The sequence below is a fragment of the Zalophus californianus genome, chromosome 10, assembly GCF_009762305.2.
Source record: "Zalophus californianus isolate mZalCal1 chromosome 10, mZalCal1.pri.v2, whole genome shotgun sequence".
In the NCBI taxonomy this organism is placed as follows: domain Eukaryota; kingdom Metazoa; phylum Chordata; class Mammalia; order Carnivora; family Otariidae; genus Zalophus; species Zalophus californianus.
The window spans coordinates 60,443,328-60,460,457 of record NC_045604.1 but is presented as its reverse complement, the minus strand read 5'-3'; the positions used below and the strand labels follow the sequence as shown (position 1 = coordinate 60,460,457).

The 17,130-nt window shown below is 36.1% G+C and overlaps 1 protein-coding gene across 14 annotated transcripts in view; it reads left to right on the top strand.

The window, feature by feature from the left end:
- Nucleotides 1–17,130, top strand: part of RGS7 (regulator of G protein signaling 7) — a 556,606-nt gene that overhangs the window by 524,910 nt on the left and 14,566 nt on the right. For 7 of the 14 annotated variants that reach the window (XM_027611452.2, XM_027611450.2, XM_027611454.2 and 4 more), the window contains 6 exons: nt 877–987; nt 2,241–2,366; nt 7,089–7,275; nt 10,013–10,102; nt 11,997–12,037; nt 12,334–12,414. In XM_027611452.2, the coding sequence (XP_027467253.2) occupies nt 877–987; nt 2,241–2,366; nt 7,089–7,275; nt 10,013–10,102; nt 11,997–12,037; nt 12,334–12,385 (607 nt within the window). In that variant the 3' untranslated portion in view covers nt 12,386–12,414. Of the gene's footprint in view, nt 1–876; nt 988–2,240; nt 2,367–7,088; nt 7,276–10,012; nt 10,195–10,308; nt 11,937–11,996; nt 12,038–12,333; nt 12,415–17,130 lie in introns of those variants that run through there. The other 7 variants (XM_027611447.2, XM_035722243.1, XM_035722244.1 and 4 more) reach the window with 5 other exon arrangements.

The window sequence follows — 17,130 nt, the reverse complement described above, 5'->3', positions numbered from 1 at the left end:
GAAATGTTATTTTGTTTTTCCATTTTGCACATAGAAAACTTCCAAAGAACTCTTCTGTTATAGTTTAAATGACAGAATGATCATTACTATCTTCAATCTGTAGAGATCCAATCCTATGCAACCAGAATCAGATACAGAGGACAATTCCGAGGAGTTGAATTTTTCACTCCTGCTGAGAGAAATGAAACTTTCAATTTATCAAGTTTCTTTTTGGCAACTTAGGGCCTCTCTGTAAATTCATCTTAACATTCACACTTTTCAGTTACTGCATGACTTCAGAATTTGAATTAAACACAGATTTTAGATATTTTCATTTCTTCATTTAAATCTGTTATTAATGGCACGCATCTTCTTTACTTTGGAGCATTGTCAAATCCTACCTCTCCAACTTCTTTCCTCTCCTCTCCATCTTTTTCTTTTCTTTCTTTTTTTGAATACAGATTTTTTAAGAAATGTTAGTGCTTTGCCCTTTACCTAACTCCTGTAAATACTTTTGACAAAAATTCCCTTTTAACCCGTTCTCCAAGTTGGCTAAAATCAATTCAGCTGTGGGTGGACTGGTTGACTAAAGTTTGGAACTGACTCTTAGCACTGCTTTTTACACACTGATGCCTTCCATTTTGCTTCATTTGAATGGAGGGGTGTTGCCTCACTTGGATTAGGCATGAGTAGACATGGACTCCTTAGCCACATTTCCCTCCCAAGATGCACCAGTTGATGCGTGTAAGTTACCGAAACATAAAAACTGCCATTAGATTTTACTCTATAAGCAAGCAATTCCTTGGCCAGACTTTTTTATATTGTATTCCTTATTTTGGGCTGGATATAACCTCAGCCAGAAAAACTAAGGAAGATGAAAATGTTTTTTCTCTCTAGTCTGTTAAGTTACACGGAACAATATTTAGAATATGACCCATTTCTTGTGCCACCTGACCCTTCTAATCCATGGCTGTCTGATGATACTACTTTCTGGGAACTCGAAGCAAGGTATGTGACATTTTCTCTTCTCTTCAAGTATTTCACTTATTTCAGGGTTTAGTTGAAATAGGAAGAATTCTATAGCTGATAACTGTAAGGTCAGTTTTACTGTCTCTATTAGCTCATGATATAAAGTTCTCATTCAAGGTAATGGTTTTTGAACCTTAGATACTTGCATTTGTGTTCAGATTTGCATTTCCGGAGGACTGGCACAAAATTAGAGGGATAAGAGTTTCAGAATAGACTATTCAGAGTTGAGATCTTCAGTTCTTGAAACTTAGTGCATTGTTTTAGCTTCTTTGAAAATCCACAGGGCCACGTTCATTTTGCTGTATTCAAGCAAAATGAATGCTAAATCCATACTTATTTAAGCCCAATACAAGTAGGCCTTTATAAATTCAATTTTAAAACAAAATGAACTTACCATAAACACTCTAAGAGAATCTGACAAGAGAACTGACTTCTTAAGAAAACCAAGGCACAATTTAAGACTTCCTGATTTCCTTCCTGAGAAGGGAAGACTTAGATCACTGATCTTGACAGTCATGAAAAGAGTAGCACCTCTTACTCTACAGAGTGAGGATTTTGTACTTAGTGGCACTTCACTAAACTGTGTTTATGGACCTTTTCTTTCCTTTACCCACATCCAGTGTTCTTAAATGTTTGACAAGTGCAAAGTCTTCATCCATAAGTTCTAGATTTTATAGATGAGGAATTTGGGCCCCAGAACGTTGTGACTCAGCTAGGATTAGGTCACACTTTTCATCAACAGCAGACTCATAACCAGAATTGAGGCCTTTTGGTTCCCAATGCATTTTCCCCCAGTACAACATACCACCTCAAGACGGCATTGTATACTAGCTAAGAAATGAGCTTTGAGGTCAAAATGTCTAGACTATTGCCCCTTATTACCTCTCAGACATTGGCAAGTTATAACTCTCTTTGTGCCTTGATTTCTTCATCTATATAGTGAGAACATAACAGTACCTGTCTCATAAAGTTGCAGGAAAATATCTAAAAGAGAGAATCCGTCTAGAGCACTAAGCACCTAATGCTCAATAAACATTAGATACCACTGTTAATGCCTAACATATACCTCAACATAATTTCATGCAAAACCATCAGTCACAGATATTTTTTTCTGAAAGATATGTTAAAGATGGGAACTTCCCCAGTATATATGATTCTGAAGGGAAATGTAATCACAGAAGATAGAATTGGTAGTGAAAGGAATATATTTGGCTTTGTTTTATCTCCGAAAGCAAAGAACCAAGCCAGCAGAGGGTAAAACGATGGGGTTTTGGCATGGATGAAGCACTGAAAGACCCAGTTGGGAGAGAACAGTTCCTTAAATTTCTAGAGTCAGAATTCAGCTCAGAAAATTTAAGGTAAGACACATTGTTTGTATCTTATTCTATGTCAGAGAGACTTACTGTAGTATGTCTGGTTATTTTGCACTAAATAGATCAGTCACTCTCTAACCAACATGATGATGATATGAACCCATTGAATTTCTGCCTCTTGATGGAGGGAAAAAAGCTAAAAAAAAAAAGGCAAAGCCTGCCCAGCATTATCAATCTCTTATAATGGTTTATTTTTATACTTTTTCTTGATCTTTTAAGTATATAAATTTGACTCATTTGAAATGGACTCTGTAAAGAAGCGTAATACTTGGACTAATGTTTGGCAAATGAGGACTGGCCAATAATATTTATGCAGTTAAATTATCATTATTTATCAATATTAGTCTTCTTTGCATATTGCTTCCTAAGTAAGGTCTAGGAAAAGAGATTTGGGTGCCTATGAAAAATAACTTGAAACAAAACCATGGGGCAGCTCATTCACTTTGCGCATTTAAATGCAGCCTCAGGGCAGTTGAGATCCACACCACACTGAGCTGTTAGTAGAAAAGGGGTGTGCATTCCACCCATCTGTTGTGAACATCATCCTTAACATGTTTTTGAAATTTTTCTAACTTAAGAGGCACCTGGAAATTGAATTTTTAAATGTGAGACACTGCAATAGATTTTAGTGACTCTGTTTAAGATCACTGAAGTGAGTGATAACTTTCCACTACATAAAAATGTTTTTCCATGAACTCTTTCATTCATTATTCTTTTGAAACCTGATACCCTAATTTACTTTCCCATGACTTATGCAGTCCTGTGAAATTCATTTACAGAAAGGTCTCAGCATTCATTTATTTTCATTGGAACAGTACATACAGCTCCAGGCATTGTCACATTCTTGTCAGATGATTTAACAGATACCAATACCAAACCATTCAGAAATAATGTAGAACTTTGACAGATGTCCTGTGGTTTAAGCAAGATAACCACAGATGGAACCTGGAGGAATGTTATTATATATGTGTACTTGTCATGAATTGTTGGGATGTAGCTTCCTATTCTTTCAAGTTTATGGGAACCCTTTTTGACAGGGTTATTACAAGATCTACAGTTGCTAAGGATTCTTTTTTACATTGAGGCCACATCATCAATTATTGAGTATAAGAATGCATTAAAAAATAGAGCAGAGATAAAGAATATTTTTTGGCCTTTTAGAGGATGGGGAGGTAGAATTTCCTCTAATTCTCTAAGTTTTTAAATAAGTGCTGACATCCTTGGTATCATGATGAAGAAATAAACAAGTAATAAGCTTCACCAGGGTCACCTAACCAAATAAAAATGATTCTAGTGGTGGATACAGAGAAGAAAAGAGATCACAACACAAAATGGTGGTTATTTAGATCAGAGAAGTATAGACGGATAGTTAACCCAGAGCTGGAGGTCAGCAAAGGCATCACAGGGGAAATGGCTTTAGGCTATGACCTGGTTGTCAAGAGATAACCAGGCTGAAATTCTACCTCCCCATCCACTAAAAGGAAGAGGGAAGAAGCTTTGGACAAAGGAAAGAGTAGGTGCAAACTCTGTTTCAAGGATGAATTGAATGACTGCTGATTCCTTGGTTCAAGCCTGAACCATATCTTAACTCAATAATTCTATGCTATGCTAATTTTCGAGCTAAGTCATTTCGTATAAGAAATATGACATATTTTATATGTACATTATATTATAATTATATCCACTACTGCTGTAAGTATGCCATGCTATATTTTGTGTTTACTATTTCTGATTATCACACACCTAATCATAACAACAAAAATGAAGTGTAAACATTCTTGCCCCATTTTCAGATAAGCAAAATATGTCTGAGGGAAGGTAATCATCTTGTCCAAGTCACATTGGCTAGTAAATCGCTCATGACTTTCTATAAACCGATACAGGCTACATTCCATTGCTCCCCAAATCTGTGCCCCATTTCTTCCGCTTAGGTATCTGGTGTAATAGATTAAGGGAAACAGAACAGTCCAGTTCACTGGCAGGGCTAATTGAGCTTAAATAAGTCTCAGTGCATCTTATCAAGCAGCAGCCTTTAAGCACCTGCTCTTTACACACTGAGACACTCATATGAGCATTTTCTTCAAGTGTTAAGACAGAAAAAAAAGTCAAGAAATACTGCTTATTGATGACTACTTCTTCCTCAGATATAACCTCTGCTATCCACTGGTGTGTTTTTGCTCATTCCTTTTTCAGGTAAAGCACGTAGCATACCAAAAGTACTAAGTAAACATAGTAACATGAGTTTTGTTGTTGAGTGTCTAAAAATATGTCAGGCACTCAAAAGTGCCTTTTACATTATTTATCTTATTTAATCTAACGGAAACCAATTGAGATAGACATTATCATCCCATTTTACTGATGAAAAACTTAAGACTCAAAGACATTAAAACACTTCTTCATGTTCCACCTACCATATATTAAGGGGGATGGGATTTTACCAGAATCCTTTCCATTCTACTAACTTATTATAGCACCTACAGTAAGGTCAAGAATAAGGAAGGTGATGATGCTCTTAGGGAGATATTTGAGGGAGTGGTCAAATGCCATCTGAGTGTTCAGGTGAAGCAGGTCATCTTCTGCGAATTATCCAGGGGCAAACCCTAGCTATGAAACTCATCCTACTTATGACACTCAGAGTGGGCAACCTTAAATAAGTGACTTAATCTCCGTATCTTCAGTTGCCGTTTCTTGAAAATGGGGGAAATAATAGCACATAGTCTAGAATTGTAGGGACTGCATGAGTTAATAGAGCTAAACCATTTAGAGCAGTGCCTGCACTTATATATTAGTGTAGATGTTGTTATTAATACCTCCTCAACCCTTTATTAATTTCTGTACTTTCAAATTCATTAAGATATCACTGCATCTATAACAGCTTTCCTAGAACTCCCTTTTCCAGCCCAGTGCTTGCCCAGCAGAAGGCTCTTTCTTGCTCTGCACTCCCACACTGTGTCGTTTGTGCTATTCCTCAGGAGTCCCTCCTGGGCTTCCTAATATTAGGCAGCCTTTTGAATGGTGTATCTTTTTCTCTAGTAGTTCTTTGAGGACAGAAAAATTCTTTTGATTAAGGTGTTAAAAGCATGCTGGAATGAACTTGAATGAGCATTGATTACAACATTTATGCTCCCTCAGATGGCACATGGCATTCCTATTAAATTGCACAGTGTCCAGGGGCGCCTGGGTAGCTCAGTCATTAAGCGTCTGCCTTCGGCTCACGTCATGATTCCAGGGTCCTGGGATCGAGCCCCGCATCGGGCTCCCTGCTCACAGGGAAGCCTGCTTCTCTCCCTCTCCCACTTCCCCTGCTTGTGTTCCCTCTCTCACTGTCTCTCTCTGTCAAACAAATAAATAAAATCTTTTTAAGAAACAAAATTGCACAGTGTCCAAATCTCTTGTTTTTGGAGGAAGTGGTCTTGAGCCTTCCCTTCTGAAAGCAGTAATGGTAGTTTCATCTGTAAGGCATTGTCTAAATCTACTGTTACATATATGTAGTAAACAACAGTAAACCTACTGTTACATATATGTACAGGAAAATGATCTCTAGAAACTGGAAACTCACTAGATTGAGTAGTATTTGCTATTCTAACTCTAGTTCCACTGTTTTATTGCTTATTTCTGACCTTTCATTAATGCCCAAGTTAAAACTTAGTAATTTTGAAGGTTCTGCTTGTCTGTCATATACCTCTTAAGACTCTATAGCCTATAGTGACCGTCTTTGTGGCCATTTGCCCATTTCATGCATGACTACATCTGCCGTTAGAGCGATAATGGTCCATGTTGAGGATAACATAGACCTAGTAGTTCCTTTTTCATATTTTTTTCATTTTAACAAATTATAATGATATACATATTCATCTTTTCAACATTATTTCTAGTTCTAACCAAAACATATAACATAGAGCAAAATTTAAAGAAATGACCTTGTTATTTGCTCTTATCGACCAAAATAGGTTCTGGTGTTCTTTCCTTACAGTATAAATATTCTATGTAGAAGTATATAAAAAATATTTATATTTTTAGAAGTAAGTATGTATTTGTTTTTTCAGAGCTTCTGAATTGCTATAATGCCTCTGCAAATTTAAACCTTTAAAACAATGGCATGTGAAAGCTTGTTGCTTCTGTCATTCCATAACTCTCTGAATTAAATAGACTAAAATTAGTTACTTGCCCCAATTTCTCCATCTAGGGCCTTTTCTGATCTTGTGTCCAGTCCTCTTTTAATTCCAGTAAAGCTTCACTGTAATTCCCTTGCCAGGTAGAGCAGAAAATCCTCTCCATTCCAACCCTCATTGCTCAAATGGACAAAAGATCCAAAGAATACAGTATAATGCCCTACTTTATCCCCCAAGCAGATGCTCTATGTCACTCACTGTAATTCCTTTCAAACTCCTCTTCCTTTCTAATAAATGGTTCTTTAGCAGTGCTATTTTGCTCTACTAAAAATTAAAGTGTAAAGAATCGGGGCTCTGGGAGATCTGCTTTCAACAACAAACACTTAAAAGAGATTGTTTTCCAATATTTCCTTTTGAAAACTTTGTTATCTTTGAATACAACTAATGGAAAAAGAAAAGGCCATATATTGGAAGCCCTCAGAAAAAGAGGAGCTCATTATTATGCATTATTGTGAATGGTATGGTCAGTCAATATTATAAGAATTCACAGATTATGAGGTATCACAGTTATTGCTTGGTGTCTCATTTTGCATAGATTCTGGCTAGCAGTGGAGGACCTGAAGAAAAGGCCTATTAGAGAAGTCCCTTCCCGAGTTCAGGAAATATGGCAAGAATTTCTGGCTCCAGGAGCCCCCAGTGCCATTAACTTGGATTCTAAGAGCTATGACAAAACCACACAGAATGTGAAGGAGCCTGGACGATACACATTCGAAGATGCTCAGGTTGGTATGTGGGTGGGCCTCAGAGTATGCGAGCTCACAAATGTGTTCCCAGGAAGTTGGCATTTGAGATAGTTTTGCTTTATTTTCCTTTAATTGGCAGCCAGGCTTAATATTTTCAATTTAGGTAACCGTATGTAAAATAACTCCAACTGACTTAAAAGAAAACAGAGACACGTTAAAATGAACAGTTTCTAGAATTCTGGGAATGTCTTATAAATTTGAAAGTTTTTATGTGAAAATTTCTTGAAGGGGAATAGTTGAAATATTGAACACTTTTACTTCATTTTCTACTTTGTCACCCAGTATATGAGAAAACACTTATCTAATGATGACCCCACCTCAGTAGCACATATTTGAAATCTTAAGGTGTCTTCCAATGTGGAGATTCTAAGATTCTGACACTCCTAAATTATTCATTATTGTGACTAGTCAGAACTAAACTGAAGTAGCTTAAAGTTACATCACACTCAAGCCAGTTCTTTGATGATACAATGAAATAATAGATTTAGGCATGTATGAATAATCCAACTTAACTTTTTAATCTGTGAAGAGAAAAAAAGAAATTTATATTAAGATTTAATTTTCCTAAGACAAATTTATGTTGTTATTAATTTTCTTAGTGGTTTCTTTTTCAAACTGGACATAATTGCCTCCTTAGACACAATCTGAATTTCTACTTTCTCTTAAAAAAATTGTGCTCAAGAAGAAAAATTAACTTGAAATGAGAGGATATTGTTTTCCTGATGATGTGCTGAAATTGGCTTTTAAGTCGGAACATGCATACTTCTTAATTTTTCAAACCTCTTCTAGAGAAGAATATTAGTTCTAGAAAGTATCTTGTTTTTCAGATAACCACATTACTAAATAAAATATAGAAGATGAAGAATAAGACACACACACGCCCTTCCTTATTAGTATTTTCAGTGGAAAGTACATTTCTCCTGGCTTTGGTTTAAAGAAACCAGCCATGGTATAGAAAACGAACACAGGTTGAAACAGCTAACCAGATACCCATTCTCTCTGGCTCTGCCATGGTCTTCTATGTGGAAATAATTACAGGGACACATGAGAGTGAGCAGGATGGAAATTCTACTCACTTCTACTTCTCGCTGATTTATCTTTCTTTCAGTTCAAGATAAAATTTCAAGCATTTTTCTAGAGCCAACAATGTGTAAAATGTTTGGAATAACCTTCCTAAAGTCTTAAAAGGAACATTTCTTTGTTATCTGTGGCATCAAAAATATTCTTGCTTAATAGGTCTTCAATAAAATGAAAAGGCATAATTTTCTATAGGAAATGTTACCACCTGACCCTGGGCTTCTTTTTCAGTTAAGTTCAGATATTTAACTCCAGTTTTTGCTGGGGTTTTAACCTCACTTCAAAAATATAGTAATAGAAATTCCTAGCATTATTTAAGACACATATGGACATAATAATGGGTATAATAATGGTTCCCAACCTCATTGAGGTTTTGTGAGGATTAAATTAATACAGGCAAGCACTGGATGTGTGCCTGGCATATATTCAAGTAGATCTGAGCACTTACTATGCATACCCCCCTTCTTTGCTAAACATATATCATCCCTTTAATTCTCACAACAACCTTATTTTACAGATTAGAACACCAAGACTCAGAAGGGTGGATAAATCAGCCTAAATGTGTATGTTCATAGGTGGCAGGTCTTGAGCACAATAAGATCTGAATCCCAAAATGCTTGACTCCAAAGGAAGACATCACCCCACTTTTCCAACAGCATATTCTGATAGGGTCCCTAATGTACCATACTCTTGGAGATGAGCCTTGGGCTAGATATTGGGCAAGACTAACTCTAGTTATTGCAGGTATGTTTGAGACCAGGGAAACAGCATCATTTCTTAAAATATATATTCTCCGCAAACAGAAAGAGATTGGGACATCGAGGATACTCTCTGCATCTAACTGGTATTTCACTAGATTAAAAGGATGGAGTATTTATGCTCCATTGAGCTGCAGTGGGCCAGAGCAGAATCTCCCTAGATTGGGCCAGCTGTGAATTGTATGAATATATTTTTTTTTCCTTGACTTCTTTGCCTACCAATATTCATTATCAAGATAGAATGCAGCAGACTGATTAGGATTAAACTATTAAATATTTACCTAATCTGTCACTAAAGGAGTTTTTTAAAAAAACATACAAACTGAGAGATTTAGCAATTAAATATCACAAAACTTATTTTTGGACTTGTGCTCTGGCCCAGAGTGGATATGGATGACAATTTTCCACATAATTTGCACTGAAGAGATGATTCATCCTGGCAGTCTGCATCCTCCCAAGTATATGTAGATGCCAAAGGTATCTAGGATGATTACTTGATCTTGACTTCATATCATTCACTTTTGGCCTGGAATAATTTTAAGAGATAGCAGATTTATATTCTCAAATGACCTATATAAATCAACCACTTGATTTGAAATCACTTCATGACATTCCATTAACTGAATTCCATTTTTTTAAAGGACTGGATGTGATTTGCCTCCTCTGTAGCTCTCAAACCAGTTCAAATATTGACCCATGAATAAAATAATAAATTTGAAGATTTAGATGTCCTGTAAACACCAAGTATTTTCATCAACCTTATATTATTAATTTTAGCTGCTTCCAGATTTGTTTTTGGGCCATATCCTATATTCTTATCACAGTATTTGATTTTCCCTGAGAAATAATAAAGAAGCACTTCAATCATTATTTCTTTTTAGGAGCACATTTACAAATTGATGAAAAGTGATTCATACCCACGTTTTATAAGATCCAGTGCCTATCAAGAGCTTCTACAGGCAAAGAAAAAGGTATTGGTTCTTTGTGACCTTTTTCGATCTGGTTCTCAGTTGTAATTATATGGAGTAGTTCCTTCTGCTGAGCCCAGGGTATTGGACAAATGGTAAGTGAACACACTCCAAGACCTTCCCCAAACCTTTGCATTTTATAAGGGCCATTTAAGGTGTTTTTGTTTGGTGATTGCTTATTTTCTTTTTCGTTTTGTTTGTTTCTGCAGATGTTCATGCTTTACAACGTTTTTTAAGAAGCTGTTTTCGTGTTTCATGTTAGTCTTCTGTATGTCTAGTTTAAGGAAATAAAAATTACAATAGTGAAAAGGAAAGAACATCATTAAGTCAAAAACTTGAAGAGGGGTTTCTCTTTCCAGTAAGCTCAAGTGTGTTTTTGGCCACATACCCCATAACTAAATATAGACTCATATTTTTCAATGAAAGTTGTCAAAATGTAGTAATGTTCGCTTCAGAATATTTTAATTTGATATTTATCCTGGATTACTTAGTATCCCTAGGATAAATTTTACATACCTAAGAAGGTAGCCAAACACATTTTGGAAGAGCTGCAATAGACCTCATTATTCAATTAATGTTTATAATCAGTGTAAACAATAAAGCAGAGTATGGAAAATCTGAATATAAAAATCAACACTATTCATTATTTTTTAATGTTAAAATAGTCTATAACTTCTTGAAATTTTGAGATTAAATTGTAATTTTGTGTGATTGATGACTGTCATCTAGGCTAATGGGAGTTTTCAAAGTCCATGGCCTCTGCAGATACCCTGTCTTTGCAGGAAGCAGATACCCTGTCTTTGCAGGTACCCTGTCTTTGCAGGTACCCTGTCTTTGCAGGTGCCCAATGCAGCTGCACTAGCCACATGGGGTTGTTTACATTTAAATTTAAATTAGTTACAAGTACATAAAATGCTAGCCAGAGTTCAAGTGCTCAATGGCCACAGCATAAGGCTTCTGAAATATTGGACAACATAGAATGAAGTTCACATCTTTTCAGAAAGTTCTGTTGGACACAAGTGCTCTACAGAATTGATGTAATCGATAGAAATCTAGTCCTGACAGAAAATTATGAGAAAATTCAGAAAATATTCCACGAGATTTTCAAATATGTAGGATTTACACATGTCAGCGTAAAACCTTTACATATCTACTTCATTTTAGTGTCATTTTATTTTGCTTGAAACCATACCATTTTGTTTGCACAGGAAGAGTTTTGGTGTTAAAAAATAAAAGTACTAATAAAAACAGAGCCTGTGCCCTGTGTCTAGCGTCCTTCTTTGGCAGCTCTCCTACCTTCCTGGTCCCTTGATTTAGAACATGGATTTGCTGTTGCATCATTTCATCATCCTGTCTTTCTCCACTCTGTTTTCTTTGCTTTCTTTTTATTTATGTTCCCTAGTTCCCTTTGCCCCATCCCACCCCACTCATGTAAGTCGGAACACTCAATGGATCGCAGAACATCTTTTGAGAAATTTGCACAGAATGTGGTAAGTTTTGTTTTTTTGAGGAATTACAAATCATTAAGTCCAATTCAGAAAGTTTCCCAATTTCTAACCCCATCTCTCACCTTGCATCCTTTGATGTAACAACGAAAGTATTGTCTTTATTCAAATTCAGAACTTTGTGCTTCCTGCTTATCTTTCTGTCCCAACTCTTTCTAGAGTAAAGATGTCATCCATGAAAAACCACACGTATCAAACTAAGGTTTGGAAAGAAGTGTATATTATGACATATAAAATGAAGAAATGATATTTTTTGTATTTTTATTTTTATTCCATGTATCCCTTTCTTTCTTAAAGATAGTGCATGCGTTTCTACATGCTCTTTCTCTTAGCCTTCCCTAAAGCTTAAAAGATAAAGAACAATAAGGGTTCTGTGCTTTTTACTTCTGCAGGGAGAAAATGACCTAATGAGCAGTTTAAAGCCAAAGACTTGGTATGAATGGTGGTCGGTGACAAGATATGCCCCACCAAAGACCCACCAGCATGCCTCTCTTATGCTTTATTTTTCAGGAAGGTGTTGAAAACTGTTGCATAAATCATCCAGGAAACCAGTAGTTTTCCTACCACTGTTTTCTTAGTATCTTGCCATGTGTTTTGGTGATATTTTGGTGATATATTTGTTTGTGGGATTCTTTTTTTTTTTTTTTTTTTGTATTGTGCCAGTGCCTTTGGAACTTTCTGACGTTGTGTGAGCTCAAACTAAAGCCTTCAACACATTTATTTTTATAGGGCAGAAACATCCCTATTTTCCCATGCCATAAAAACTGTACACCAACACTGAGGGCCAGCACTAACCTGTTATGAAAAGAGGTAGAAAAATCTTGGTTTATACTCAAGTTTGTCTGCATTGTCTGTTGAGTTGTGTGGTTAGCTCCATGCTGCTCTGTGTGTGTGTGTGTGTATGTGTGTGTGTGTGTGTTGTGGCTTTTGCTGTGATGGCCAGTTAAGTGGAGTTATGTGTGTTAAAATGTAAGCAAATTGGATTCAACAAAGATGCCATTTTTGGTTTTAGTTTCCTTCAAGGATCTTTGTGGCGGGGAATGTTAATCACTTCTATTTATGAATTGCCAGTTGTGACTCGGCAGAGAGTATTTGAAAGACTTTAAAAAGGAGTATATACTTTGAACATTCAATGTGATTGCACAAATTAAAGGGCTGGAAAATGAAGGACTCCAGAAATTAATCATTCTATAAACTTCACAAAATTTTGGCTGGCTCTATTGGAATCTCTGACCTTTAAAATAAAATTTTCCTAAACATGCCTCATAAGTCACCATGGAAAGATAAAGACAATGTCTTTTTTTAAAAAGCCTTAAGATTTTGCTGGAGAAAGTAGACAGAGGCTGTTGCACAGTGCTGTGTGATGTTTAAGAATTATTCCAAATTCATCCTTTTCTAACTCAATGCTGACAGAATATCTTTCTAAAGATTGAAATGGAAATTTCTGTGATCTAATTAAAAATAATAACAACACAAGGAAGATGAAAAAGGGAAGCGAAATGGTTGTCTTTCCTCCAACACCATCCCCAATTCTGACCAACTTCCCCAACTCTTAAAATAGCACCACATTGTCACACACTGCAAACTTTAAGATCGATAGGAAATAAGGGAAAGACAGGCTCAATCATCTACTGCCTTCAGTCAAAATTCATACAGGAAAGGACTGCTATATTCCAGACATCGTGCTATGTCTTGGAAGTATGTAGAGGGTAGAGACCTTAATTGCTAAGGAGCCTGATGATATACACAAGATGTTGTGACACACAGGAGAAAGATAAACTATTTCTACTTGGTGTTGGGGTGGGGAGGGAGCGCCCAAAGGTAATGTCAGAATTCCCAGAGGAAGTTACATTTAACTAGACAAAGAGGATTTCACTAGGACAAGAAGGGCAACCATCCTTTTAAAGAGAAGGGGAGAAAAGGCTGGAATTACTGAAGAGAGAGAAGTTGAGTCACATTCATGCGTATGCACACAACATACTAAAAAGTTACAGATAATCTTCAGACACAGCCGTTCAGGGTTAGTTTTTTCCATCCAGGAAAACAAAAAGTAGTATTTGTCATTGAATATTTTGTTTCTGTCATACTCTCAAGAAACGGAATAAGGAAATTAGAAAGGCTCTCTGATTTCCTCAATAGGGTACCAACAATTATATTTATTTTATTAGTCATAAGAAGTAAATTTCTATCCTGAAAATTGTCTATATATAAAAATGAAAATGAATGTATTATACAACATTAAATCTTAGGATGGTCATTTCTATTTAAAATTCCCTTTAACTCTTCCTATTCTCATTTCTGTTTTATTTTTTTCCCGTGGTTCTATGTTGTTCCATGTTTATGATTACTTCTGGGGTCAGCAGGTGTGTGAGGCATCCTAAGTATTCACACAATAAATTGAATAGGGTATCTTTACAGGAGCAATAAAGTGATTCTAACACAAGATGAAGAATGAGTGATTTTATTATGACCAGGTAGACATAATGAAGGAAATATGGAGTTTAAATAAACATTTTAAAGGAGTCCTATGTGCAGGTTAGTCTGGTAAATACAGGGAGGCTATGGGACAGACGATTCAAGAAAGAAATGGAATAGGGAAAATATAGGTAAACAAGTATATAGACTATGAGAGGAACTGGGCAAAGTGAGATTATAATAGCTCATATTCATTGAGTGCCTGCCACTGGACCAGGCTCTGCACTAGGCACTTTATGTTACCTAACAATATAATCTGACCTTGCAACTTAAATATTACTATACTCATTGTATTATATTATTATATTCATTTTATAGGTGAGAAAACTGAAGAGTCAGAGGAGGTGCATAATTTGCCCAGAATCACACAGCTATTAAAGGAGCTGACACTGATCCAAAATTTATTTTGTTCCCAAATTCTTTTTCTCCATTGATCACCTTGTTCTTTAATATTCTTCCAAATGGTAGAAGATAAATAAATCCTGCCACCTGATGATATATACCTCTAGAGATATCTATCTATTTATCATCTATCTATATACACACCTCTAGAGGTAGATAGGTAGAGAGATGATAGATAGATAGATGTAGAGATATATACCTCTAGAGTCTGAGTCCATTTCCAACCAGTGTCTATTTGTAGAAGTTTATTTCCATGTTCCAGCACAGTTATTTTCATAACCGGACTTATAAAAATGGTATCGCTGTTTCGTTTCACACAAGAATCAAAAATGTTTTGCTAGACAGTTCTTCCCAATACCATTGAAACTTCCATTGGTTACTGAGACTAATACGCTCTGGCCACCTTAGAGAATAATTATAATAAACAGTTAACAGTTGCATGGCATTTTACAGTGTTCCAAAGACACTCATTCCTTTTTGCTTGTTTTGTTTTGTTGTTGCTGTTTTACATACATGACAGTCTTGGGAGATGGCTAGGCAGGTGTCACCACCCTTTCACAAAATGAGCAAATTAAGGAATAGTGAGGTGAGGTTACTTTACCAGTATCACCCAGTTGTTGAGTATTAGAGCCAGGACTGGAAACAAAGTTTTCTGACTTTAAATCCATTATTCTATTGATTACTCATTTTCCTTTCATTATGCCCAACACTGGAGGGATAAGAATAACTTACATTTGTGAAATATCTTCACCTTGCCCTGTTGTCTCAAGACATCTCATTTCCTGTGATTTACTTTTTTATTACTTTGTTTTCCTTGCCATCAGATAAGACCTCAAGGGCAAGGTCTTTCAAGGTTTACTATGTTCTCTCATGCCTTTAAATGTTATTAAGTTGATGTCATTCTCTTTGACAAAGTTCATGTGCTGCACTAATTCTAACAGCTGTTTTCTTCCTCTATCACCATCACCAAATCTGACACAATTTCTCCAACCACTAGTCTCATGGCATCTGTCCTCCACACAAACCTCAAGGAGAACAGACAGAAAATAAGAGGAAAAACAGGGTAGGAGGATTGATAGTCCATGCCTTCACCCAAAATTCATAAATCCTCATGTAAGCTGTACTACTCAGCTCCTCTCCTTAGTTTGTGTGAAGGGGAAATTAAATCAGCCTGGGTCTGGGCTAGAAAAGGAGAAATGAGAAACGGAGAGAGTGTTCATGTTGAACTCCCAGGAACTCACCTAATATAACCTCTTTTGGAGGAAAAAGCTTACCCTTTCTCAATGAAGCCCAGTATCTGCAGAGCTATAAAAGAATCAATAGAAAAGATATCATGACCATCTTGGTGTCCCATCTCTACAACTCTGGTACTTGTGCTAGTGCACTGGACTTGGAAGGTGTGTTCTGGAGATGGCCACAGATTACCAGAAGCTGTGGAAACTCTATGGGAGAATTTTAACAAAAGCACTGAGTTGACTCTGAAATCACTTGATCTTTTGGGATGAAATCTTTATTTAACTCTATAATTGATTAGCATGCATATAGATAAGAACAATTATAAATATAAATCCTAAACTTGCTTGGAGTGTTAAAAAGTGTGAAAGATATAATACTTAGTTCTTTTAGAATGTTCTTTTCAGTTACACCTAATTAAATTCTTTTTTAAAAGATACAAATTCAGTTTTTTTTTCAGGATTTTAATTAAATTCTAGTTAGTTATTGTACGGTGTAATATTGGTTTCAGAAGTAGAATTTAGTGACTCATCACTTACATATAACACCCAGTGCCCATCACAAGTGCCCTCTTTAGTACCCATCCCCTACCCACCTTCCCTCCATCAACCCTCAGTTTGTTCTTTATAGTTAAGAGTCTCTTATGGTTTGTTTCCCTTTCTTTCTTTTTTTTTTTTTTTACCTTCCCCTGTGTCCATCTGTTTTGTTTCTTAAATTCCACATATGAATGAAATCATATAGTTTTTTTCTTCCTCTGACTTATTTCACTTAACATAATATACTCTGGCTCCATCCATGTCATTGCAAATGGCAAGACTCCATTCTTTTTGATGGCTGAATAATATTCCATCATCTTTATCCGTTCATCAGTCAATGGATATTTGGGCTCTTTCCTTAATTTTGCTATTGTTGATAATGCTGCTATAAACATTGGGGTATTTATCAGTATTTTTGTATCCTTTGGGTAAATACTTATTAGTGCAATTTCTGGGTCATAGGGTAGTATCCAAAATCTATAAAGAACTTACCAAACTCAATTCTCAAAAATAAATAATCCAGTTAAGAAATGGGCAGAAGACATGAAGAGACATTTCTTCAAAGAAGACATCCAGATAGCTAACAGACACATGAAAAGATGCTCAACATCACTCATCATAAGGGAAATACAAATCAAAACGATGACGAGATGCCACTTCACGCCTGTCAAAATGGCTAAAATTAACACAGGAAACAACAGATGTAGGAGAGGATATGGAGAAAGGGGAACCCTCCTACACTGTTGGTGGGAATGCAAGCTGGAGCAGCCACTCTGGAAAACAGTATGGAGGTTCCTCAAAAGCTAAACATCTAATTAAATTCTTTATCTGAGCCCATTATGGAGCTGCTGGTTAATACACCTCATGTAGATTTCATATA